Genomic DNA, 27,204 nt, shown 5'->3' with positions numbered 1-27,204 from the left:
CAGCCCCCCCTCAACCTCTCCCTCCTATTCCTTCCGGTTACACGGAATCATTGACAACTTTGCCTGTGTTTCCATAGTAACTGCTAACGGCCGTATCGAGAGATTGATTGGCTGTTGTGTCTGCCGTTAATCCATTCCTTACTCTTATTGGCCAGAAGCTTCCTGAAGTTCCGGAACTTAAACCGAGTTCTTGACGTGACTGGTCCGGAGAGGTAACTGAATGTAATGTATCTGTTATATTTATAAATATTATTATTTCATGCAGACACAGATTGACAAATAATGTAAACACAAAAGCTTCACAATAACTTGCATTGGACACTAATCTTTTTTATATATATATATATATGCTGGACCTGGAGGTACAATATACATTACTGTAGATATTATTATCGATATTATTAGAGATATGATGCGTATTATGTATTACGTAATTCCTAGATGTGCCTGATCTAGTTATATTATGAGTTAATTATTATGATAGTGTTCTGAATGACATCATCACCCTGATTATTAGATCCAACGGTGGGTATCCTTCCAGCAGGATGCATTTTATTGCATTTGTTTAAGGATAATATCGCAACAGGCATGTTTGTGATTGTGTGATGTATTCTCAAAGCTACATACCACTCGCTGTATCGTATGTGTCCAGAGCAGTTTAAATGTGGAGCAATCACCATGGAAACCGGTCAAACATTATTGATTATTATTATTATTATTGTGCGCCACGGGTCATCATATGATGGTCTGTTGTTCCCATAGTTGCATTTCGGCATCATATGTATGCTTATTCCTGTACTTTTAGTAATATATGGTTATTATTAATAAGATGCCAAGTACCATATTCTATACTGGAATTATAAATAATACAAATGTATTATGGATCAAATTATTTGTTGTTATTGTTGCAACCGTGTAGTGAGAAGTTTTTTTCCTTTTTTCAGACAACTGAAAATGGAGGACTTGGGAGAGGAAGATTTTAGTCTGTCAAAGTAAGCCTATAAGGACATTATCAATTTGGTAACTAATTGCAGGGGCATAACTAGAAACCACAAGGCCCTGGTGTGAAAATTCCCCCGGACTTCGCCAAGCAACATGTCTGCCTGTGCCATCATTGCCCCCCAAACTGCCTGCCTGTGCCCCTGCCCACAGCGTTTACCTGCAGGAGTGGTGTGTCTCTCTTCCTCTGTGCTGAGTGCGGACTGGTCCAGCATGCAGGAAGTGGATGTGATGTCACTTCCTCCATGCTTGATCAGTCTGACAGCGTGCACAAAGAGCGGGTAAGAGCTTATCCGATCGGATTACCTCTACACTCTAGGTGCCGCTAGCTGTGGGTATTACCTGGGCATAACGGCTTTAAAAAGGTGGGCAAGTGGTCACAGGGATTAGCAGGGCCCCCTAGAGTGGTGAGCAAAGTCGCAGTTGCGACCCCTGCCACCATGATTGTTACGCCCCTATATATTAGTAAGAGACTCAGGCTTGCCATTAATTACAAAACAATATTTTCTTTTCAGTTCTTCTCCAAAAGACGCTGAATTTGACTGCGTGGTCGGACATTTGGAAGATATTATAATGGGTAAATCTCATAACAGAAATGTGATTCTGTGTAATTTATTTCTCCCTCTGTTATGTTTTCAAAGAGGGGATGATAAAGAATTAACAATATGGCACACATGATGAATATGTAGCACAGATCCATAAATCTACACGACGAACAAACATAATAAAAATAATTCTATGGCGTGTAATGTGCTTTTACAATCAGCCCGCTATAAAACCTCCATAAAGCTTTACATCAACACATTATCTATTATACAATCATCTATAGACTTTTATATCCCTTAAAGGGTTACTTTTAACCAAGAACCTCTGCACTTTCAAGCCATCTCTGCCCCTCTCACTGCTATAGTGTCGTTTATCAGTTAAAGGTTCCTAGCTGCAAAGCTAGAGGTTGACAAACAGCACAATGGGTTATTTGTAGATTATATATAAATATATATTTTTCGTGCTTTGCGTTTCCCAGATGGGGGATTTTTCATATTTATTTATCCCAATGTGGCGGCACAGCGTGTTCACTTTCTCACCATGGTGACAAGTGTCTGGCGAGTAGCTTGTACTTTGTAAATCATTTCTGGATTCTGCAAAGGGTTCTTCCTTTGTTCTTTTGCAGCTGGTGAGATATAAACAGATTATTATTATTATTATGCCAGCATATTCTGTTTTTTTCATTACTCGCTCTAAAAAAACAACCATAATTAACAGTTTATATGCATATATACGGGTACTTCTCTGCCCTGCTCCTAAATTCTAGATTTATATTTATGAATAACGCAGTACGGAGGTTCTGGGTATAAGGGGGTATCATGGGGACTCAAACTATTTTCTAAACTATTTCTTCATGTTTATTTTTCTCTGTAGATGACGAATTCCAGTTACTGCAGCGAAGCTTTATGGATAAGTATTACAAAGAGTTTGAAGATACTGATGAGAACAAGCTGACGTACACCCCCATTTTTAACGAATACGTAAGTTGAATGTTCCAGCAAGAAACTTTAGAATTTAGAAACTTTGTGCGGGAACTATTTATTTTTTCTACATGACCCCCGATATTCATCACAGATCACACATTTGAGAGCTTAATCCAGAGATTCCAAGTAGAACCTCACTTTAAAAATAAACTTAAATGTTAAGAACATTGGACTAGCCTGGCATTAGTTTACATGTCTGAATGTAACGTGTAAAGTCTTAGTAGAGCATACCTGATACCATGCCGATGCATTTTACAATACATGCCAGTCTGCAGATGGTTCCTTGTACTTTATACATAGGAAGGGGTTACAGCTCTACACCAGTACTCATCATATAAGAACTCTGGGTCATGGCTTGATCACAGCTACGTAGATGGAATGGGCTTTTTCTTGGAATACTGCATTTTTTGTTTCATCTATTAACGTATCTAACGTCTGTTTATAGATCTGCTTGGTGGAGAAGTTTATTGAAGAACAGTTGTTGATGCGGATTCCAACATTTAACATGAGTTCGTTCATTGCATCGTTACAGTAAGTGGCTGCTTAACCTGGGATGTTCTAAGACTGGATGTGGTGAAGTACGAGCGGTACCCACGCTTGGTCTACTCGTGATTGTTTTAAAATTTCATGCGTGAAAGGGGTTTTTATTAGTACTTAACTAATGCCGGAATGGATGAGGGTGTGCACTTACAGATATCCAATATATTTTACAGATCACACGAACAAGAAATGGCCGGGGACATATTCGATATACTACTAACTTTTACCGACTTCTTGGCGTTTAAAGAAATGTTCCTCGACTACAAGGCTGTAAGTAACCCTTCGTTGTTTGCGTAACATCATAGTATTTCAGAGACCATTATTTATCACTTAGAACAATATATATATTTTTTAACTAAGTGACATTATTTAATGTGGTACAATATATATGTGCAAGTGTCGATGTTACAGGTTTTTGTTTTTCCCCCCTAAGGAGAAGGAGGGAAGAAGTATTGACCTGAGCAGTGGCTTGGTTGTGACATCATTATGCAGCTCATCTCTGCCATCTTCATAGAACGCTGGCTATTTGTTTTTTTACATTGTGTATTTACTTTTTTGTACTGTTTTTTTCTACAATCATGGACCCGATGCAGTATCATCAGCCTGTTTTGCCAACTTCTTCCTAGTTCATTTGGGCTTTGTCACAATGCAAATTATTTGGTGATCAAGAGCTGACTGTTTTTGCCATAACCGACTTTGTCGCTTTAAACCAGGTGGCTTTGTCACACTGGACAAGACTTGACAAAAAAGCTGGTGAACTGTCTTCTGCATGTTACAGCTTGGCTTTGCCCATGTTCTGTTCTGTTGTGTGTGTATGTGTTACGCATATATATATTTCTCCAACTAAACGCGATATTGTAGCTTGTGTTATTTATGTCAATAAATACTTGTGTATTTAAACTGATTGTAACATTTATGATAATTGTTATATATAAACTCCCTATAAAAAGCAGATTTGAGAAATCCTGCATCTTATTTTTGAGATCACATGCGTGTGTAATTACATACATTATCTAATTATATATATATATATATATATATATATATATATATATATATAATTATACACACACACTTGTGCTGGGAACATGTGACACAATAAGCATTGGTAGATACTATAGAAACTAAAAAGGAGTATTGTTTTATATGATAAAACTTGAGGGAAATAAACAGACAGATCTGCTAAGGTGGATATTCTTAACATAGCAGGGGTGCAACTAAAGTTTTAAGAAGTGGAAACGTACCTTTAAAGTCAATCTGAAGCCTTGTGAGTGAATCGATTGACAAAATAGTCCTGCATAAAGAAAAACTACATTTTTTCTAGAAATGAACACTGCTTTACATTAGTGCTTAAATTCGCCAAGCCTCCCTTAGTCAAAGTGTTCTCGTTTTCAATAAAGAAATAAAATTCTTCTGTCACTTTCCAGGGTCTGCCTTTTTTTAAAAGCTTTACTGTTTTTTTTCTCAAAAATGACATTTCCACATGATAACACCAGAAATTAAAAAGCACATGTACCCGTTTACAACATTAGTAACTTCAGCTATTTGCCGGTTTACAGAACATTCATGTATACAAATGACATATATATACACGTGTATGTATGTGTGTGTATATATGAATATATAATACACACACGGTTGGTCACGATGGCAAAGACTTATCTGAACGCACCCGTTATAAATATTTGTAAAAGAGTCGGAAATTTAGAAACGACTGATACGTACACATTATAAAACCCATTTTACATTTTGATACTGCATTGTTTTGTGGATTTGTAACCAATGTTCTTTGGAATTAATATAAATTAAGCCCTAAGGTTTTACTCGCTTAGAATCATAATAATGTGCTATCCACATTTCGTACAGAAATCCGCTGACCAGCAGAGGGTTACACGAATAGAAAACATTGGTCAAAAGGCAAAAATAAACACTTTAGATTATTGTACAATTCCTTACATTTTTTTTTTGCAAATACACTGATGCATAATTTTAGTGCAAAACCTTTCCTTTTTAAATTAAAAGAAGCAAAAACAAAAATTAAAAAAAAAAAAGCAAATTTTTTGTAGCATTTATCTTATTAGATTCTGTTCTTTTTAAAATCGATCTCGTTCGGTGTATGGAAAGACTGGCTTTACTCACATTCATTTGTTGCTAGAAAATATGGCCCCTTCTGTGAAATTAAGCATATACAACAAAAAAAAAGACCCCTTCCGTAAAAAAAAAAAAAAAAAAAAAAAAAAATGAATGAAATTCCTGCTTTTATTCCGCAACTGTCAAGAAATGTGAGCAATCTGTCGCACGCGGGTTTTGATTTCTTGCCGGCACAATGGACACGTCTCCAGCTGCAAGGCACAGTCCATGCAGAGATCGCTGCGGAAATAATCAAGAATATGCTGGTTTAGCCATAAACACTTTCTCATGTTAAAACGAGGTACTATATTATTATCTTTTATTTAGATAGCGCCAACAATTTACGCAGCGCTTAATACAATACATATATTCAAAGGGTCTGACAAGACGAGAATTAACAGACTAAGACAAACCGATACATTAGGTGGAGAGAGCCCGGCTCGCAAGAGCTTACAATCTTCAGGATATAAAATATCTGAACAATATAGTCACAAAATGCATATATATTAGAATTTTCAGCTATCTATAGCTTCTGATGCACAGCAGGAGGTACGTGTACCATGTGCTTGGGGATAACATTAAATAATGTTATTGTTCAATAAATTAGCCTCATTTTAAATACACGTTTCTTACAGGTGTGTTTGAACTCCTAAACAGCGGCTCTGGAATACACCTCTTTCGGTGTAAAATCATGAAATCCAGTAGCTCACCTATGGCCGCAGGGCTTTAATTCGGTGTCTGCAATCTCGTCACAGCAAAGCGTACAGCAGTTTTCTCGGATGCTCACTTGCTTTAATAGAGCTAATCGCCGGTGTCTGGAGGAACAGAATACAAGATTATTGGCTGTGAAGACAATCCTGCACTAAAACCGGTTGAGTAAAGATGACTGGGGGAAGCCTGCCTCGTATTTGGGTGAAAACAGGTGTTTTATTTAATGATAACGCTGCAGAACCCTGCCAAGTATGATGTTCAATGCTGGCATTTATCTTTACGGCCTTGGATGTACGGTGATAACAGGCTGGACTAAATTTGAATAATTTAGTGTAATAAATTTGTATGCAGTAACAGCCTTTAACTTCTGCACGCTTTTCCTTTAAGTCTGTCCTTAAACAGAAGTGCAAAGTGGGAGAGTGCATTTTTCACCATAGCAACCAATAAAATGGTGATAAACACACGCACAAAACTTTGCACCACAACCACCACTGTTTGGGTATTCACACATAATATCGTATCGCTTACCTGGGCAATATGACTTTTTCCTCCGGCGCTAGAACAGCATATTCGTTGAAAGTGCTAAATTTGCTCACAGGCGGATATTTAAAGGGTTTTGCTCCAAAGTTAAACTCGCACTGCTGATAAGACATAAAACTTGCTGCGGCAAAAAACCCGGACCTAAAAGAAGTATAAAGACGTTGGAATAACATACATTTTAAAACAAAAACACATGCATAGCTATGGAAAATCAACCAGATTTCACTCCGGTCATATCCTATTAATGTATTAAATGCCGTGCCTTGACTTGATCGGCCGCCATACCTAAGATGCCGCAATTGAGTATGTGGCAGACACGGTACCGCGGTTAACTTAGTCTGGTTTTTAGGCACTTTGATTTGCGACTTTATACATAACCACCTGTAACGATCTGTGGCCCCCATCGCAGACCGGGAGCAGGGTCTGACATACTCACGTTGCAGAAGAAAAAACTTGTTTTTCAGGAGGAAGCTGGTTCCCATTCAAAGAGAAAATCATCAACTTTTTGTGTAGATCTAATAAAAACCCCACAGTATCGCCTGAAATACAAAAATAAATATTAAATTATCTCCCAAAAAACACTATAGTTAAAAAGTGTAAGGTCTCTTAGCTGTTTTTATGGAAAATAAGTAAATTTCTAGCTGTAACATTATTGCAAAGTTTTTTTTCTAACAATTGAACACGTGTCCTTGGAACACAGGAGTGATGGGAGTGATAAAGGACCTCTGCACGCCTATGAAGCTATTCTATTAAAAATGAGCCGTTTCCAGGTACAATATAGTCATTCACAACATTAACTCCGTCTGCGCTGGATTTCTGATCCATTTCATGTTATTTTAATGGACAAAAAAAAGGACATTTCTAACAGACCCCACACTTTTGTATGGTAGCTTGTATAAAGGCTTTTAACTGTGGGTCAAACTTGATTTAACAGCGTCCTACTCAATTTATCATCAATATATGTAATGTTTGTTTAGTTTGCATGCAGCGGGTACAAGATAGATCAAATAGCCTATACGTTATATGCACAAATACCTTCTTTCCAGCAGGGATGTTGGTGTGCTTTGCTTTTTGCATTATACCAGATCAGCTGCCTGCAACCGTCATATGCACAGGAATACTCATCATCCCCAATACCGTATCCTTCCTAGACACGGGACAAGATATATGCAGACTTGTAAACGAGAGGTTATAGGTGGCACAATGGGTATAGGATTTAAGATAGACCAGGTAAGGGGCAGACAGTGGGAATACAGGGATACCTGCAAAATGTAACAGGTGTAGTAGCCTTGATTTGTATCCTGTAAAATCTAGTGTACAGTATAGCCACATCTTCCTTATTTTGCATGCTGGGGAAGGGGGGGGGGTCATGGTATACACAAGGTTAGAAAAATAACAGGATAGGACTTGTCTATAACAAAGCAGTATCATCATCAAGAAGCCGCTGCATTGCGCAGCTAGCATTATTTCATGTGTCACATTCATGCACCTTGAATTAAGAATGAATGCAGAGCTACAAGCTAAATAATCATATAGTAGAAACCAGCTGCTTAACAGATGGTTGTGTAAGAAGCATTAGCGAGGTGACACGAGTGGCACCAGAAATACGTGCTAAAAACCTGGCAGCTGCCGTCATATCGGTGCTCCGAAAGGGCAACCAGTTACTTACATGATTGAGAAATTTGCTGTCTTTGGTGGCCCAGCCTATTTGCATGACTCCAGAAGTGATAACGGTGACTTCGTAGTACCAGACACCAGAGTCCACGCAAAATGTGCAGCGAACACTCTCAAAGGACGAAGCATCACATCGGGCCTAGCAAACAGGAGAGGACCGTTATGAACAGGAGCTATGACAGATCAGAGAGTCCCAGCGTACCATCATTTCCGTCCACCATTTATTTGCAAATGCGAGAGAAGGATAGTTTAAAGTGACTTAGCTAAAACAAAGTAGCAGCCACTCCTTGGAAAGAGAACACGTAAAAAAAGTGATCAGTTGTTGTGACAGCTCACATGGTCCCCGCTTTCGTCTGTGAATGATTAAAGTCTACTGGTCATGGGGCAAGACTTTATGAAACCTATGGGAGTGGACCAGGGCATAGGCTCCATCTTTTTGGCCTACCCAACCTTACAAACAGGATGAAAGAAGGCAACAAAAGTTGAAGGGTTTGCCATATTCCACTCAATAGTGGGAACTATATGGGTTATGTACAAAAAGCAAGGAATTATGGGAACAACAAATATGTACCTAGAGCAAAGCTTGAAAAGAGCTCTCATAATCATCAGGCAACTAAATGTTCCTGCTGACTGGACCATTCCACGTGGAGAAGACCACTTTTCAACCATAAAAGTCAATGGCCTTATATTTTATTAATCAGGGGATGCTTTAGAAGTTCTGAGCACATCTCGTAGCACAGCATACACATCGAAACATTACGGTTTAACAGCGTTCGCACACGTACATAAACCGCAAACGTCTTACTTCTAGTCCATAAGGAGAGATCTTGAGGTATTCGCTGACATCATTACTATTAAGCATGGCGTTAATTGGTGTTAAGTCTGCTTTCTCGTATGTTAGTGGTCTTCCTTCTTTTAAAACTGCAAACAAAAGATTTTTTTTTTAATTTCCATCTTGGAATCAGGGTTTTACCAAGTTATAAACACAAAATGTTAAGACAAACAGAAATTAAAACCATTGGGGGTGACCCTCTTGCATCTGTGGCAATTCGGTCGGCACTATATTTTATCGGTGACTTGACAGACAGTAACGACGTACATTCAAGAGCAGATTCGCTGATCCAGAAATGATCCCTCAAGGAATTTCCTCGAGTTATAAATTAACTAAGTTTGTAGGATACTTACACAGGTTGTCTAGGCTCCATTGGGCACAAAATCCAACTTGGCGCTTTAAAAAGTCTCCATTATTTGTCCAGCTCTCTAGCAAGAGAAGACGATCGCTAATCCGCGACTCAGAAACAGTCATTTTATTTTCACCTAAGGTGGAGAAGTAGAACGGGTTAGGGACATGCTTGCTGAACACGGAGTTATAGCCAGGCTTCATTGACAGCTATGTGGCCAAAACATTTTTCGACTGCAAGACACGCGAAGATGGCGAGGACCTGGAGAACTAAAAAAAAAAAACTTACTGGTTTGTGAAAACTTTTCCAGTGCTATAAGTGCAAACAGGATGACCATGGGATGGAATTTGACGTTCTGCAAGAAGATAGGGTTTGGTTATCATTTAAACATTGTAAAACGTACTAGTTTATAAAAGTCATTTGAGCAACATGATTGGCGTCTCCCATTATACCATCATCTCTGGGTTGACTAACTTCATCAGCCAACAACTGGGATTAATTTAACATGACTACGCAGTGATAGGATTTTTTCAGATGATTATACTTACCAGACTTTCTAATAAATACTCCAAAATCCCAGGGCTTAATAGAGAGATGCTAGCAGGCCCTGTAAACAAAAAAACAATATATATATATATATATATATATATATATATATATATTAACATCAGAACTGGTGGAGACTACTGGCAGGTGAGCCAATCACAGGTCTCCAAACAGACTTCCAATTTTTACGTCTAACAGAGTATTGGGAAAGAAGCAAGAAGAAGAAGAAATCATGAATTTCAAAGGGAGCCTAATTTTTGTAGGTCTATTTTGAAAACCCACCGAGTGAGAGGTAGAGATGGCTTTCTATTCAACATTGATTTTAAAATCTCGGATTGAGAATATTCAAACAAAATATAAAGCTGATCTCTTCACTAGTATTCACCCTTTGTTGTATGTACTGGTTTCACGGACTGACTGAGAACATTAATGACTTCTGATATCTGTGTGTTTTCCATGCTAGTAATTGACTTGTTGGGTACATCAGATGGATACTTATTTAATCAAGTCCGATTTCAGTAGTAAAAGGTATCCGCAGCACAGACTGGATGAATTAGTTGTCGGCGGTAGTCAGAAGAATCTTGTGTCAGAGGGGGAAACGTGCCGAGGACTCACCTGCCAGCTTCTCAGCTAAACACCCTAATACTGCCGTTGTGTTGCGGTGCTTGGCCGGATTGCAGGCATCCTGGATTGCGGTGGTCCCACTTAAATGTAACTTTTCAGTTAGTTTCTGGAGGGCATCCTTTGAAACAAAAAGAAAAGAATGTTTACTACAGAAAGAATACGCGTTTCTAATGAGGATTGAGTAACACACTAACTGGGCAGGAATGCATTTAGCGATCTGTGTCTGTATATCACGGTGCCTTTATGTTTAATGAACTACATTATCGACCATTCTCTGTTACCTAAAGCAAGAGCAACACTCAGCTTCCCAGTATTGTCAGGAAACCCGAGCGGCCGCAAGTGTCAGCTATCTACTAGCCAGAGGGCTTGTTAGTACGAGACAGCTATCATCACCCAGATGGAGGGCCGTTGGAGGCTGGTAAATAAGTTACTTTCTTCTAACTTCCTACATTACGATCCGTCTGCATGATAATGCAAGTGAGAAGATTGATCTACAAGTTCACAAAAGATGGACTTTTGGGTTGCTGGCAAAATTATATAAGCCTTGGTAAAAAAAAAACAAAAAAACACAGGATCCATCTTCTGGGTTCACTCCAAATTCAGAACCATCTTTAAATACAGATGTGTTCTTCTATGCTGCCAAAATGATAAGACTAGAATGGGAAATCTGTATAACAGATGTGGTTTTTCAGTTGTGATCGTTACACAACTGCGGTTTCATTGGGATATTTTTTTTGAATGACGTTCTGGCACATTTGAGTTCAGTTTTATCGTCTGGGAAGTAATCTCACTAAGAGGTCCCTGGCAGCGAAGAGCTTAACTTCACCAGCCATTAAACAAATCAGCGTACTAGTGCAGAACAGAAAACATTAATTACTGCACTTTGCCCAGAATTTATTAAACCACTGGCAACATGTCAATCATTAATTGCTTCAAAAAATTATAATTTCCAGCTGAGGAACAGAACAAAACTCACTTTTGTTGGCAGGGGGCATTCATCCAGTAGTAAGGTTATGACAGCCGGACCCAGCGGATCTTCTAATGGAATGACTCTAATTAGCGACTGGACCACATCTAGCCATCCGCTATCTGCCAGCAGGACGCAAAACGTGCAGGGAAAGCAAAAACACCGTTATTTAACATAATCGAACTAAACCCAATGAATCATGGAGTCACGCAAACGCATGATATGACAGGGGAGAAACACAGGACATTCCCCAGGGAAACAATGCAGTTGCTTGAAAGTTTGTAAAATATACACACAAAATTCCTCAAATACTGCCATCAAATCAATTCAATACTTACAGACAGGGAAATGTGATTATAAACACGCCAAAAGAAACGGCATACACATAAAAGGGGCCATTAAATAACCTTCAGCTCGGCTAAAACTCCCAGGAATTCAGGATAATCCAGACCCCACGCATGTTTGAGTGGCTGGAACATACTTTCCCGAGTTAAATCCCATTCATAGAGCAGCTGGCCAGTTTCCAAGAAGTAAAAATATAGTAAAAACTCATTAAAAATGTTTTGCATTGATGTCTTTGGGGGTCTAGGTTTGGGAAGTGGGGGGACCTTGGGAATTCTCCTTAATTGCTTGAAGAGTTTAGAGATCATCTAAAATATATATATTGACGGCTAAAAGGTCACATGGATGAACGATACAATACAAGGTAGGGTGCCAACGGTGGGGAGCTTACCGGTTTCTGCCATCTCGTGCAACGTAATCATGGAATAAGGTGGTTCTTGGTCACTGGAAATAAAACGCAATAGCAAATTAGACCGGAACACCAGCAGTCCTGTTCAAACCGGTTAATGCTTCCGCCTAAACTTTGGATGCTATCAATATTTAATTTGATTTTCATCCTGGAAGGGACTTCTCAACTCAATTATATGAACATAAGACGGAGATTGCTGACAGTATCATGGCTGAATATTTCCTGTGGATGAAGTTTCCTTTTTCTCGTCAGTTCCACGCTTACTTATAGTGGGTCTGACACGGTAAATAAACCGGTTTGCAGCAGCCGCAAAGCTAGTTTGTTAACCATATTAGTGGCAAACTGCAATGTAACGGGCATAGACTGAACCAGATAGTATTACATACCAGGAATGGCATTACATGCAGCTAAGACAAAAAAAACAAAACAAAAGCAGGAGAACGTATAAAATTCTAAATAATAAACAAGAATTTACGTAGTTTGGGGTCGGAATCGTGATTCCAAGCTTCGGCAGTACCTGGGCCGCAGCAAAACCTCTAAACGAACGTTTTTATAAACGAGACGGCAACGGAGTGCAGCAAAGTTGGCTTACTTATCTACAAGTGTCCTGATTACAGCCAAAGTATCCAGCACCAGGCTGTCTACATTAGTCTTCTTCCTCCGCGGCTCATGCGGGCCACGGCCTCTCCGCGGAGTCCTGACGGGGTCCCTTGGCCGGCTGCGTGATTCACTAACAGGTACAATGCGGGTCTCGGCTTGCTGACTCGAAGAATCAACGTTGTCCTCAGCCCCACTATCTTCTCTGCATACACAGGTGTTCCCCATCTCCGTGGTCCCCAACTGTTCATTTAAACACACTCTAGGGCGCCCAAACCGCAACAGAAAACCTTGTAGAAGGCTTCTGCTAGCATAAAAAGCAATCAGAGCAAGTACGATCATCTAGAAAGTCGTATGGGCTACAGCGCTGCGACCATCAATGCAGTTCTTCGCCATCTTTACTGTGTTTTTGTGTCCACCTGAACGGATATTCAGCATAATCTGGGACAGGCGCGCATCTCTGAGTCTGGGGAAAGAGTGGGAGATGTGTTAATACAAGGATCGCGTCTTATACAAGCAAACAGATAGCATTCAGATCACGGCTGCTGAAAATCCTGGCACCTTGGTCACCACGTTATAGATCTGCCTCTAAAAACTTAGACCCTTAGTCTTCATGGATTAATCCAGTGCACTGATAGATAACTTTAGATCGTAAGCTCTTTTGAGCAGGGCCCTCCTCACCTGTTCTTTCTGTACGTCATCTTCTTATGTTATGTATTAATTGCCATGTCCTGCCTACCCTTTGTACAGAAATCTTCTAATTTGTTTTTTAATTTTTTTTAAAAACCTTCTTTGAAAGCTTTTTCTCTTCCCAAATTGTTGTACTTCCATTCTAATCTGCGATATATACATCTAATAACATTACTTTAGGCTCATAGTTTCCATTAGCATATGTATTCTTATTCACAAGCAATCGGGCGTTTCTTATAGGGTTTTGAATAAAAATAAATAAATAATAAATAAAAATATTTAGTTTAAAAACAGAACATACAATTAGGATAAAAAAAGGTCAGTTTTAACACGTTAGTCTACTTACTATCCCAAAACAAAAAATTTTGTTACAAAAACGCAATGCCGCAAGCATCATTCTCACGTTGAGCGTCTGAACCACACCGAGAACTATTTCTTTGACCGTTAAAAATGTTGCCATGGGACCAAACAAAGGCAGCGATAGGTTATTGCCATATAAGCAAAAGGTATGTGTGTTCATGTAATCAGCAGGGCACTCCTTACCTCTTGTTTCTATAAATCAAGTTGTTATGTCACTTACTTCTCGTTAGGTCATGTTTGCCCATTGTACAGCGCTATATAAAACATAAATCTCCAGCTGAAATAAATAAATCACTGTATCATCTGCTCCCTTTTATGCTTTGCACGGACAGTTCTCCCTTTGTAAAGTTTAAACTATTATCGCCATAGCAATCAAAGAACGGATCCAATGGATCAGAAGCATTCCATTGGTTGCTATGGTCATTCATGTAGTTAGCCTAATCGCCCTAAACCTTTTTTTTTTTTTTACTTTATCGAAATCACAGATGTACACAAGCTTGTTTACAGACCCAGCGGGAACACTTTCCCAACTTCGCACATATTCGGAGCGGACGAGCGTGATACCTTTGCATACGTCCGACGAGTTGGCACTTTTTTTTTTTTTGTTTGCTCGCACCTGTCAGATACAAGTTTGCCGAACTACTTAAATTACCAAGAAACAAAGAAAAGCACGCGCTCGGGCAGCAAATCCTTTGGCTTGGCGCTAATCCAGCAGCCAGATGGTGGGAACCGGGAGAAGGAAAGTGTTTGCCCACTGAAGACAACAGGGCTGGCCAAACAACATCGCGGGAGAAAAGAAAAAAGAGCTACGCTGATAATTCACAGCTGCCGAGAACGCATTAAAAAGCTGACACCCGGAACAGAGCGTCCTTCCTACACAATACAACTAAGCCATTTTATTAGTGCCGTGTTCGGGACAGGGACCCGTCTACTAAATCCGCTTGGTGCCCCACACGGACAAACCATCCTCCGAGCTCATGTTACCTAAATCTTAGCAGATCGGTCTTTTTTTCCCTTCTTTCCTCCAAAGGTTTAATCCCGTAAAAACTTTTAAGAACGTTTTTTTTTTGTTTCCGTTCCGTCAAGGGGCTGCGTTTGCGTCACATGACGATAAAGCGTTCCCAGCAATATTGTAAACGAGACAAAGGTTGATATTATTAAGGGGTTAATTTCGGGAAGGGTTTGGCCGGTTCTAATGCTATGTGGAGTTCTGAACATGTTAAATATGGGACAGCAAGTAGAACAGCATCATTATATATCAACGACGTATCATTAGGGCACAAGGATCAAACAAAAACAAAGCAGTAATAAGTGTAGCGATAAAAAAAGATAACACCAATAAATAAATAATAAACCCAAAACTCTATACATTCCAATGGGCATTTTCTTGCAGTTTTAGCACGCTTAAAGGGAGATCGCGGACACATCTACTAATCCTTTTCTAGGTCAATAATATCTAAAATAAATACGAGCCTTGGAAGTTATCCCGGATTTTATAAAAGGTCCACACGTGGGCCTCTTGCCAGTATATAACGCCGCGCATATCGGATATCATTACGATACCAACTATTCTTAATATAATCACGCAATAATTATTGTTCTGCTATAGAGATATTCCGCTGGCTTCTTTCCGAGCCGTATTTAATAAAGATATGAGCGACAGGAGGTTATTAATATTACATATCCCTGGATTTATGTATTTATTTTACATTGTAGCGTCATGTGGTTAAAACGAGTGCGCCTGTCAGACCCATATAGCGCTATATTTAAGGGTGGATGGAGATCCAGGTTGCTATGGCTCCCAAACTTTTTTTCTGCCATATTCGAATATAACCCTAACCTAATATATATATTATACACACACATATATATATATATATATTATACATATATATATCTCACACATCCCTGGTAGTCATTGTACTTTCATTTTCTTCGTAGTCTCTCGCTCTCACCGTATACATACGGCTTCTCCCTTTAATGCAGATAATCCACGTAAAATACACACACACTTAACCCGCACACTATAATTCAAATTTGGCACAATCAGATTGTATCCCGAACCGTTCGCTTCCATCGCCTGCTCCAACTACCGTATGTGTCGGTGCGAACGGCCCGGTCATTATATGCAGACGATGCAGTAAACATACAGACGGATGCACATATGACCCATTCCGCCCATTTATCAGACCGCAATGAGTCGTTGGTCCCGTCTCAGATTTAGGAGCCGTACGTCTATCCCATACATGTTTAAACTCCCTCACTGTATTACCCTCTACCACATCTGCTAGGAGGCTGTTCCACTCATCTATCACCCTTTCAGTTAAACTTCCTTATATTACATCTAAGGCTCTGATCGCCTCGGTTTAGATGATAACATTTGTCTCCTTTGTGGACTCCATTACTTTGTCATATAAGTATTTCAATGTATATACCACTTCCCCTCTCTCTCCCCCCCCCCAGGGTAGACATATTAGGATCCCTTATTCTTTACTGATAATGTTTATCCTGCAAATGCTTCACCCTTTCAGTAGCCCCCCCAATACCATTATCCTTCCGGACAGGGGGTCTCTAGAACGGCACACAATACAGACAAAGCACAACCAAGCTGCACGCTCGGACCCGACACACTGAATAAAGAACAAGTCATAAAGCGCTCTGTGTATGAATATTTACCTCTGTATAAGAATATATAGCTCACTGCCTACCCCTCCTCGTCTCGCTCAGTATAACGCGTACTTCCTGTTTCCTTCTCCTCACTCCGATACAGGAGCTGAGGGCTGGAGACTGTCTGGCCGCGAGGACCCCGGAAATGCTTCGAAGGAGGCGTGCCAATGCGCGTGCGCGCTGCCAGCCTTCCGTATTTTCCGCGAGGAAGCGCCGCTGGGAAGCCGCCGGAGCCATGTTCAGTCAGGGCAACGCAGACATAACTGTGGTTGGCAGAAAGAAACAGTAAACTGGGCGACGATTGACTGGCACTGGTGGCTTGGGCTGGTAGGTTTGGTGGCACCGGAACTCTGTTGCCTTACGACGTATAAAGGTAAACAAAACCGGAGACCAAAGAAGGGGTAGGGCAAGGAGTTTGGGGGGCATTGTATAAGGAGATGGCTTGGGGTGGGAATAGAGGAGTTATGGGATAAGAATAATCTTCTTATCTGGAGTTTTGTCCAGTATAATTCCATGTTCATGCTTTGTCTCTCTATATTAATATATGTATGTATGTATATATATATATATATATATATATATATATATATATATATATATATGTATATATATATGTATATATATATATATATATATATATATAGTGCTATTTATAGATTCTTGAAGTACATACATAGAGAGAATGAATAGATGTTAATATGTTGATAATCACATGTAATTATATTATTAAGTGTCATAATTGTTATCCACATTTCTGCAAGTACTCAGCCCCGCTTCTGCCCTTGTCATCATCCCCATGACACGCGTACTCTGCCAAATCCATACTAATTCAGGTTATTTTTTGTGTTATTTGCGAAATGTGGATACTTACGATAATTATAGATCAATTTAACCGAGTAGCACAGAGAATAAATTGCTCAAAAGTGCATAATGACTGATATTTTTAGCTCCTGCACGCATACGGAGATTATTGTGTTTTGTTTTCCCATCAGGTCACATCATAGATAATGACATCATTTCTGTGAACAGACATGACGCTCCATGTTGTTTTTAAGTATTTTCCCCCAATTTTGTATATTGTACATATATTGCCTCTTATAATTCACTGGTTGCCAAAATTAAGATAAACAATCCATGGAGTTTAGTTGTCCAATAGATCGTTGGAAAGCTTGGTCCCAACCCAGGATGGTCCACCAAATGCTTGCCAAAACCCGCCTATGGTAGACTCTCATGGCTGACTTGCCTTCAAGAGTTTAAAGGCAGGTCCCGTTACAAGGTATTCAGAACTGCTTTTACTTGGGAGGACATCTCCATCAGCCTAGGAGATGCATGCCTGTCCCCAATGGAGTAGATCTCCAGAACCCTCAGGTCAATGGTGGCTTCAGGTGTGTCTTTGAGCACAAAAGGCTAGTCGTTCTAGAAAACATGTTGGCTTGAGAGCCCTACTCAACCTCCGCTGCAAATATGAATCTCTTTTTTTTTCTGTTTTACTTTGTTTAGCAGTATAATCATGGATGAAGGAGAAATTGTTATCAACAAAAAGTTCGTCACTGAATCAGAACTAGAAGAGAAAAGGAAGAAAAGACAAGAGGAATGGGAAAAAGTGAGAAAACCAGAAGACCCTGAAGGTATTTTTTTTAAACAAAGTTTTATAGTATTTTGTGAGAAATCTGTTACAGCTCAAAACTAAACTATACATTGTGCTAACAGAACTTATACATGAAATGATGTTATGTGGTTATGTTATACATTATCTTTTTGATCCTATATGATTATACTTACTACCTAAGTTGTAGATTCTGAATTGCCTTCATGTATTTCTTGGGAGGCGAACTAATATTAAAGTTGCCCTCATCATTAGGACATCTATCCCCTATTTGTTATAAGAGGTAGTTGCAAACAAACTCTTTTGTTCCACAGAGTGTCCAGAGGAAGTATACGACCCACGTTCCTTATACGAGAAACTCCAAGAGCAAAAGGAAAAGAAGCAACTGGATTATGAAGAGCAGTTTAAATTCAGTAAGTCTCAGGGCTTGATAACATCTTTGCCTACAGGAAGATATTTTGTTTCCATGGGCATATTTCTCATTTTTGTCAGGATAGTCTCCTTATACTTGGTGAGTAAATCACTAAACAGAGGTTTTTCTGTGAATTTATTTCGCCGTGGGAATAAATCGCATACCCCCACTCTTGTCTTTTATTATCTTCCGTGCAGAGAATATGGTGAGAGGTCTGGATGAAGATGAAACCAATTTTCTTGATGAGGTTTCCAGGAAGCAGGAGCTTATTGAGAAGGAGAGACGAGAGGAAGAGCTGAAAGAAATAAGTGAATTCAGAATATCCTTTTATACGCTGTAAATGGACTTGGAAATTTGGTGCCGGTTCATCTGTTCCTATTATTTTTAAGTACTTTTAAGTAACATGTTAACCCTCAGTCAGGTGTTTTGGTCAGTAATGCATGTTTTCATTATACTTATCTTATATTAAAATATGATAATTATAGATCATCTGTTCTTGGTATTATGTTCTGCAACCACATCTGTAAGTATAGTATAATATATACCGATATAACATACGCATTAATATTTTTTATTGTAGTTCAACATTTTATTTAAATGGTCTTCTTTTAATTAATCTCTCAGCGTCTATCATTGTATTTACCCTTAACGCTTCTTACAACGCCCGCACAATGGCAACGTCAAACACAGAGCACAAGAAGGCAGATAAGAAGTCTGTTGTTAAATCCCTCGACAGCAAGAATAAGTTTTCTCAGTCCAAGTTGCTGGCAGGAGCAGTCAGGCACAGAAGGTTGGTTTAGTATATTTTTTAATCTAGCCTTTTATGTTTTTTTTTTTGTTTTTTTTTTTTTAAGTTGCGTTTTGAAAATATATATTCAAATTTAAGTTTGAGATTGGAATAAAAAAGCAGCCAATCAGAGACTGGGCAGAGTAGCGATGCCATCTCTCATTGGTTGCATTACAATTTGGCAATTTAATTTTTTTTTATCCTTTTTTTTTTTCTTTTATTAAATCAGATATCAAACGTCTCTTGGCATTGAAATTTAAACATCTTTTTATATGTGTGTATAACCTCTGAAGCAAATATTAAACTATTTATTAGATTTATGTTAATGGAATAGGAGCGTTGGACATGGCACTTCTATTTAAACATTTTTCCCAGCAATTTAAAGTGGACTGTCACCAGAAAAGAAAAGAAAAATCCAAGCATCAAGTAAAGAATATAGAGACATATTATTTTAGTCTAATGACATTTTAAAGGGAACACGTCATGTGACTCTAAAGCATGCACTTGTAAGATGTAAAACTCTCTGCGCTGCTGTTATGTGAGCCAACGTTTAGAGGAAGGAAAATGTTAGATCTGCCAAGGTTTAGTTGCTTGACAAGTCAGAGAGTGCAATCCTTGTTTTGTATGTAAGTGGAACAGCACCTTTAAATATATGCAGTCGCATTGCTGATAGAGAAGGAAAATGTCAAGTTCCCAGGCGCACCATGTTCCTTTCTGTTTTTATTTTTAGATCAGTGGCGAAAGGGCAAATTACCGCAAAAATGTCGTATTTCATATTGTGTGTCTTATAATACCATACATATTAACAACCGCAGTTATACATTTATGCTGATGAAACAATCATACTGCTAAGGCCTTATTCCACCCCATTTTCTTTTTTTGGCTTTCCTTTCATTTGATGAATTGCTAGAGCTCTGTTTCAAATGCCAATTTTCTGACGCCTCCATGTGTTAGTGCTCATAGTTCCGTGACAAAATAATTGAAGGAAATATATATATATATATATATATATAATATATAATATATAATATATCTTTATTTTTGTCCTTTAGCAATTCTGAAGGTCATTGTGCAAAGAAACCAAAGCTGGATCATGACAAATTAAAAGGTAATGTTGCTTCCAAACTGCCAGATTAGTAGAATGGAATGGTATTATGTTTTTAATAAAACAAAAATAAAAATGATTAGTAATAGCTTCACCCGTGGCACTACCCCACAGCACCTACCTCCATCATCCTCTGTAACCAGGGCTTGTATGTGCCAGCGTATCCTGGTGGTCCGCTCAGAAGCCTTACGCAAAGAAATCCCCCATCAGCCTTTGCATGTCCGTTCTGTCTGCTTTTATTATATCGCATCAACTGACGTCGGACCATATGGTGTTCTGTCCGCTCTGAATAAGCTGGTTAGCACTGATACAAAGCGTGTCTTAGTAAATCTACACGGACTATATAAGAGACACGTGCGGTTCTGTATGACTGTAACGCTTTCTATGTTTCCGCACAGACAGCCATTCCAGCTCCGTCGGAGGCAGTTCTTCAGGCGGCTCTCGAATCCACTGCCCGTCAGCCTCTGTCTGCATTGGGATTCTGCCCGGGCTCGGCGCGTACTCTGGGAGCAGTGATTCCGAGTCAAGCTCGGACAGCGAGACCACAATAACCAACACGGGAAAAATTGTCACCTCTGTTTTCCGCACCGGCTCCTACCTCGATGCTCCTTAAATCAGGACGTAACAACGCAGACATTGACCCGTGGAACTTTCCACTACCCACCGCAATATGGACTGGATCACTACAGGCTGCCAAATACGTGTAGTTAATACCTTAATTTTGTCCCGTGTGTTTTTAATAAAAAACAATTATTAAAACAATTAAACAATGTAGTTAAATAACGCTGTGGCTAACCTGGGCCAGGTCAAGGCAGATCTGGCCCTTTAGGGCCCGATGACGTAAGTGTGGCCAGTGGCTGGATATGCGCAGCTGCATTCTATGTTTAATGCTCACATATTGTGCACCCGGGCATATCCAGCCACTGGCCATTGTGTGGCCCCTGGGCCATCTAATTATAGATTTATAGGACAATGCATTACATAAATTGGGAAACCGGTGCTCCCTTTATTGCGGGGCTGTATATAATTTGTATTATTTCCTTTTATTGAAAGCTGAATCCACACAATGCAGTAGCGATGAGGTCATTTGGCAAGTAACGATGGTTTGGGATTTTATTCTTAGTCCATAGCTAACCTTGGGATTTATCCTGAATATATACTTTACTCAAAAATACAATTGTATACAAAAACAGGCTTATATGGTACTTATTTAAAATTGTTTGTTTAAACTACTTTTACCCTAACCAGAATACATTATCTGCTACTACAAAAAAAATATTGGTGTTTCACTTAAACAAAAGAGGGCTTTGTTTTACACATGGAGTTTAAATGTGTCAAAATGCCTTAAAACTGTTTGTGAGTTTTGAAAAAAATTGTAAATTCTTATCAATAAATTGAGTACAAAAAAAAAAACAGCTTTGGCAGCAGCTTCACTTTAAATTGACTGTATTTCCATGGATGTATATGTTTTACAGGGACGGAACAAACGTCACTTTTAGCCTTCGCCTGGAGAAACAATTGCCCTTGCTATGGGAGAAACACTATTCACAATCGCATTTGCTCACGTCCAATGCCATTGATTTTATTTTCTTGACTGTTCGATGCTTTGTTTGTGTGAGAACACAAATTGAACATCAGAGGGCAGCGTTGCCTTATTACCAAAATCACAGAGACCCTCTGCGCTATTTAGAAGACCGTGCCTTAAGCAGATATGTCTCTCTCCCCAAATACCACGATTTACAGTTCAGTATACTAATTAAACGTATATAATGACATATACAGGCTCAAAAAAAGATAGGCAGACCCAGACCGGGCGCACCGGGCATCTGATCGCTGGATTTAAAGAGCCAGGGCCGATTCTAATCCCAATCCTGATACCAAAAGGATGAATATTCTTGAAATGTGATCAAGGCACAGTGAGTCTAACTAAGCAGCCGCTGTAAAGTCTTTGACGCCAGCGTAAAACACAGGAAAAATGCAAGAGAGTGTCTTAAAATTTAGCTTTGAGTTTATTCCGCCGTAGCAACTTTTTATGGTTGTGTTAAATATCTCGGATACAAAATATCACAGAAGAAGAAAAACAATGAACAAATACAGAGAAGCTTTCACGTACAAATAAAAAACAGGTTAGCGAAATACAACAGTGACGACACTTCGTTACAAGTGTCCCTTTTGCCTCCGATAGGAGGTGCTGCGGCCCCCGTGACTGCGCGGACGGCCATCGCCACGGCCGGTCTCGGACGGTTGGGTATTGCAGTTATAGGGTTGCTCTCCCTTAGGGTCCTGCCCTTTTCTAGAGTCATGGACCTTAACCGAAAAGACAGGAATATATATATATACAAAAATGTACACATATACAAAGGGTTCCTATAAACCGGTCCTCACTGCTTCATCGCCTGCGGCCGGAACTTGAGTCACTAATCTCCGCAACACAGAAAATCATACATTTTTCGCAAGCGACCCCCTTTCACAGTGATCAAAAGATTTAGCTTTCCCTGTATCGACAAAATTGGTGTCCAGAGAGCTGACAGTCACATGACGGAGATGGCGTTTATTCACTAAAAGAAGAGTTGATGAGAAGAGTCTCAAGAACCTTCACCGATTTATCTATACATCATACAGGGTTTGTCCTTCATAATGTACAACTCAGCCGACAATTCTCCTTTTAGTGAATAGACTCCCGTTGTGACTGTTCAACTAACAAAAAAGGAACCTCTCTCACGTCAAAGTTCTTTTCTTTACGGGTGGGTCATTTAACGGGACATAAAATTCTATTCAAATTCAAGACCAAACAACCATATTTTGAATTAAAATGGCATTATTAAAATGTCAAATTACGTTAAATACCTTAAAACTCACTGCTTTTTTATAGCACAATATAAAAGCATGTTTATGTTGTATGTATGTATATATATATATATATATATATATATATATATATATATATATATCAATGTATCTTTATTCCTGTTATTGAATCAGAATTCCAGTTTGGCATTGTATGTATTTTTCGGATGCGTTACTATAATACTGGTTTACAACATCTATTTACAGATTTGTACACTCTGATGTATATATAAATATCACAGGAAAAACAAATATTGCTGCTGTCCGATTGGAAGTAGTGGGGGGTTATGTCTAAAAAGTCGACCTGGATACAAAGTTTGGAAAAGTGATCTTGTTACCATAGCAACCCATGGACTGGCCCAGTAAACTGAGACGTATGTTGGCTGGGTGCTGTCCAAGGCCTGATCCCGGGCATCAGCTCAGCCGGCCCATACCGCTTACGTCTGTGGCCACTGTCCATGTGATGTGCGCTGGGGTATGACATCATATCCTGATGTAAGAGTAAGATCACTATGGAGGTTATGCCGTCAGGCACCGTGCTCCATAGTGTGTATGGTCCCAGTCAATGGAGCAGTGGTGGGGTGGGAAGCTTATTACCCAGTAGGGGGATCAGCCCCTGGTAATGTGGCAGAGGGGCTGCCGTCCCCTTAGAACTGGCGTGGGCCAGTAAACGGGGACATTCCAATGGAAGAGCCAAAATGACCTTCTCCATGGTCTTCAGAGGTTTGTGATACCTTTAGTGGCCCAGTGTATTAATAAAAGGAGATGTAGAGTAATATAAGCTTTTAAAGACCTCAGAGGTTCCTGCTTCGGGTGTAAAAATTATTATTTTTGCCTTCCATTAAGTTGTCACTAGGATTTCAGCTTTTGATATCCATTCTTCATTCATCTAATCTATCCATGTATTTAGTTAATTTTATCTGTCCAGCCTTCTTACACATTTTTTTTTTTTTTTTAATAATCTAATCCATTTTTGTTGGTGGAAACTCAAGCTGTCCCTTTAAACCCAGGGACTTTGTCCTTAAAGGGAAAGTCACGCTCTATAAGAAAGTTGAAGCAAATTAGTTTGTGGCGAGGCTGAGAAGCTGTGATATCTCGGTGCTTTATTCTATCTAGCCGACTCCGTTACGCTGAGGATATGATTTTGTTTTAGTTCACATTAAAATAAGCCTGCAAAATAACTTATTGTGCAGCGCTAAGGGGAAGAACTAGAAACAATAATAATACAATCACAATAATAGAAAATAGTCATTCTCAGCATAAAGATGTGTTTTAACACAACCTGTATTAAGGGGACTACACGCCCCCCCCCCTTGGTTAGAAATTGTGCTAGAAGTGGAAGAAGGCATGAATTTAAAGGAACGGTAACACCAAAAAACTGTAAATGGCACATATATTTCTAAGTGAGCTTCTAATACTCTCTTTGCACAGAGATGCTTACGTTTTATCTCTTTGACCTTCCTCAGTTACTGAATACACTACGTCTATTACTCATAACAAACTTAGACCGGCCGGATAGATGTGGCTGACTGTATATTCACGCAGAATATTAAAATTAAAATACACATAGGTTTATGTAAACTATTTTTCATTTCTGGGCATTACCACTTTAAATGTGTCTTTCCGCGATACGGCCGGTGTCTTATTTAGTGAGGACACAAGGAACTTAAAAATGCTATTGTGCTGTCACCTTAAAGTCCGCGGGGACCCCGGCAAAAGATGCTAGCAATATGTTACAATCTCTTGCATGTTTTGATTGTTCCCCGGCCAGAAAACTTCTCGGATACGATATCATTTGTAACACAATGGCCTGATTGCAGGAAGCACGCATTGCCCCGTGTGGCTATAGAGCATCAGACTTGATAGGAGGCAAATTGTGGCTTTTGAAGTAATCTACCACTTGCTGTGGCAGTTCTGCAAGGACTGCTTTGGCCAAAGTTTCCTTAGGTGCCTGTAAAAAAAAGAAAAGAAAGAGATCTTCACGAGAGATGCTTAGTTTAGGTCTTATTGATGACTAGTTTACTCTCTAAGCATAATGTAAGGTATCGGCAGTATTTGGCATGACGACAAGTATTATTATTATTTTTGAATAAATATTCTGCATCTGTCAACTATGCATGATGCAAACGCTATGCTTGGTCTTAACCATGGGTGTAGGAATAAGGGAATGGGTAGTCAAAGCCAATGAGACATATCCAGACAAACAGCCAAGAGCATCGCTACCATCAATTTCTATAAAACGCCATTCTGAGTACCCGCTCTAGAAACAATATACTCACCGTGCGAAACTCCCGGAAAGGTACAAATTGCACTATGTCTCGCGATGCTTCCTCTCCTGTGTGAGAGCGCAAGACTCTGTTATCTCCATCCAAGAACTCCATAGCGGAAAAGTCTGCATTCCCAACGCCGATTATTATAATGGACATCGGAAGCTTGGAAGCCTGTACGATGGCATGCCGTGTTTCGTCCATGTCACTGATAACACCATCAGTTATAATAAGAAGGATAAAGTATTGCTAAAAAATCAACACACAATGGATCACAATAAGCCAACTATGTCATGGCTAGCGAATATTTCAGATTCAAATCTCCAAAGCAAAGTTGTAGGTCATCATCACCCCATAACTCTTGCTAGCTTACAACTCATGTCATATTTATAATGAAGGTAGTGAATAGCTGGAGTCACACCTTCCACCTGGTCCACCTTCTGTCTATTCTTCATCCTAGCATTATCGCTACGGTACATCTAACAGGAACTGTACAATACGTGGAGATATTGCCACAAGTCTGAATACAAGTGACATATGTGAGATCTTAATGGTCACAAGAAATCCCTTTCAAACATGCACCTTTCATTGAAAAGCCTAAGGACCTGTGTGCCCCCACCGCGTGTCCCGAAGATTACCATGTATCAGACCTCGGTTCCTCCCACACGTGTCCTGATGACTACCATCTATTTGAGTTTTCACCCGCTAAAGAACAACATGTGATTGCCTCAAAGTCCCACCGCATGCTCTAAAGCATTTGCTAATGAAAGCAGTAGGATGTCCACGTTTAACTCACCGCTGCCGATTCCTGCTGAGTAGCTTGGGCTGCAAAGCGTGCAACGTGATTAACTATCGGGGAAAAGTTGGTTGGTCCGTAGAAACGTATGTGAGGCAGGCAGGATGAGTACGCTTCTATAATCCCTTCAACTCCTAAAACCAAAAATGAGAAAGCAGTTGTGTTTTTTGCATTCTGGGAATTATTAGGTTTAATCCAAAATCTGTTTATTAAAATAGTGCTGACCGACTCAAAGTATGGACCTGGGAGAAGTTTAGATTAATTGAATTAATTTATCTATCGTCTTGTTTTTAACTAGACATGCTGCTTGTGTTCCCATAACGTGCATAAGTTCACATGTATGTATACAACCCAAAACAATGTAACAATGGAATTTGGTTAATGCATCATATCTTGGTATTTCAGGCCACGTCTAATTCAAATAGGGCTTAAAATAAATAGGTCTGTATATATATACACTTCACGTAGAATTGACAAGCCAAGGAATGTATCAAAGGACTAACCTGAACAGAATGGACTAGTTGGGTTGAAATTAATTGCAAATTCATGAGACACCTCAAGAGAAGAAAAAGATACAAATTAGGACCAACTGGAACAAAACATTCATACAGATGGACAGATTGACGATAATTTATAATGTCAGTTCTTCTGACTTATTTCCACAAGTAGCTAAACATTAACTCTGCCGTGTTCAACCAGCCTTCCGGGCCATTTATGGTCCGAGATTAAGCTTGTCGCTCAACAGCTCCTCATCAGCTATTGCTTTTGTCTCGTAATTTCACGGTTTCCCTCTTTACAATCCCGCTCCGTGATGGTTTGTTAGACTCCGTCACCCTCAGTCATGTTATTCATCTTAGTAACAAGCTTCATCATCAAAG

At 39.4% G+C, this 27,204-nt stretch overlaps 4 protein-coding genes across 4 annotated transcripts in view; 2 read left to right on the top strand and 2 right to left on the bottom strand.

The window, feature by feature from the left end:
• Nucleotides 1–21,136, top strand: part of PSME3IP1 (proteasome activator subunit 3 interacting protein 1) — a 235,321-nt gene extending 214,185 nt beyond the window's left edge. Inside the window, exons 2-7 of the mRNA XM_053448923.1 lie at nucleotides 18,010–18,134; nucleotides 18,427–18,525; nucleotides 18,722–18,844; nucleotides 19,185–19,314; nucleotides 20,364–20,419; nucleotides 20,815–21,136. Of these exons, the coding sequence (XP_053304898.1) occupies nucleotides 18,017–18,134; nucleotides 18,427–18,525; nucleotides 18,722–18,844; nucleotides 19,185–19,314; nucleotides 20,364–20,419; nucleotides 20,815–21,029 (741 nt within the window). The 5' untranslated portion in view covers nucleotides 18,010–18,016 and the 3' untranslated portion in view covers nucleotides 21,030–21,136. The remainder of the gene's footprint in view (nucleotides 1–18,009; nucleotides 18,135–18,426; nucleotides 18,526–18,721; nucleotides 18,845–19,184; nucleotides 19,315–20,363; nucleotides 20,420–20,814) is intronic.
• ARL2BP (ADP ribosylation factor like GTPase 2 binding protein) lies at nucleotides 890–4,020 on the top strand. Its single transcript, XM_053448924.1, has 6 exons — nucleotides 890–992; nucleotides 1,515–1,576; nucleotides 2,419–2,525; nucleotides 2,974–3,059; nucleotides 3,242–3,338; nucleotides 3,502–4,020. The coding sequence occupies exons 1-6, from the start codon at nucleotides 955–957 to the stop codon at nucleotides 3,580–3,582; spliced, it is 471 nt and encodes a 156-aa protein (XP_053304899.1). The 5' UTR covers nucleotides 890–954; the 3' UTR covers nucleotides 3,583–4,020.
• Nucleotides 2,000–16,642, bottom strand: RSPRY1 (ring finger and SPRY domain containing 1). Its single transcript, XM_053448918.1, has 16 exons — nucleotides 16,516–16,642; nucleotides 12,785–13,255; nucleotides 12,175–12,227; nucleotides 11,451–11,563; nucleotides 10,466–10,592; nucleotides 9,853–9,911; nucleotides 9,593–9,659; nucleotides 9,309–9,440; nucleotides 8,929–9,044; nucleotides 8,119–8,262; nucleotides 7,485–7,596; nucleotides 6,886–6,988; nucleotides 6,438–6,590; nucleotides 5,909–6,013; nucleotides 5,208–5,438; nucleotides 2,000–2,170 (listed from the first exon to the last, which is right to left on the bottom strand). Exons 2-15 carry the CDS (start codon nucleotides 13,129–13,131, stop codon nucleotides 5,342–5,344), a joined length of 1,728 nt encoding a protein of 575 aa, XP_053304893.1. The 5' UTR covers nucleotides 13,132–13,255; nucleotides 16,516–16,642; the 3' UTR covers nucleotides 2,000–2,170; nucleotides 5,208–5,341.
• Nucleotides 21,137–24,847: 3,711 nt separating the features above from the next.
• CPNE2 (copine 2) overlaps nucleotides 24,848–27,204 on the bottom strand; it is a 28,625-nt gene continuing 26,268 nt past the window's right edge. The window contains exons 13-16 of the mRNA XM_053448919.1: nucleotides 26,830–26,881; nucleotides 26,327–26,460; nucleotides 25,543–25,779; nucleotides 24,848–25,214 (exon numbers count right to left, since the gene is read on the bottom strand). Coding sequence (XP_053304894.1) covers nucleotides 25,107–25,214; nucleotides 25,543–25,779; nucleotides 26,327–26,460; nucleotides 26,830–26,881 — 531 coding nt within the window. The 3' untranslated portion in view covers nucleotides 24,848–25,106. The remainder of the gene's footprint in view (nucleotides 25,215–25,542; nucleotides 25,780–26,326; nucleotides 26,461–26,829; nucleotides 26,882–27,204) is intronic.

The sequence above is a fragment of the Spea bombifrons genome, chromosome 10 (genome assembly GCF_027358695.1).
Source record: "Spea bombifrons isolate aSpeBom1 chromosome 10, aSpeBom1.2.pri, whole genome shotgun sequence".
Taxonomy (NCBI): domain Eukaryota; kingdom Metazoa; phylum Chordata; class Amphibia; order Anura; family Pelobatidae; genus Spea; species Spea bombifrons.
Note: the sequence above shows the minus strand (reverse complement) of the source record. Positions and strands in the feature narration are given on the sequence as shown.

Excerpts from the sequence above, each read along its gene's own strand:
- ARL2BP (XM_053448924.1), top strand. The coding sequence starts at position 955 with ATGGAGGACTTGGGAGAGGAAGATTTTAGTCTGTCAAA. Across the intron at positions 993-1,514 it reads GAAGATTTTAGTCTGTCAAA|TTCTTCTCCAAAAGACGCTG; the intron begins GTAAGCCTATAA and ends TTTTCTTTTCAG. Across the intron at positions 3,339-3,501 it reads TGTTCCTCGACTACAAGGCT|GAGAAGGAGGGAAGAAGTAT; the intron begins GTAAGTAACCCT and ends TTCCCCCCTAAG.
- RSPRY1 (XM_053448918.1), bottom strand. The coding sequence starts at position 13,131 with ATGATCGTACTTGCTCTGATTGCTTTTTATGCTAGCAGAAGCCTTCTA. Across the intron at positions 9,045-9,308 it reads ATGGAGCCTAGACAACCTGT|TTTTAAAAGAAGGAAGACCA; the intron begins GTAAGTATCCTA and ends TTTTGTTTGCAG. Across the intron at positions 7,597-8,118 it reads ACAGCAAATTTCTCAATCAT|GAAGGATACGGTATTGGGGA; the intron begins GTAAGTAACTGG and ends TCCCGTGTCTAG.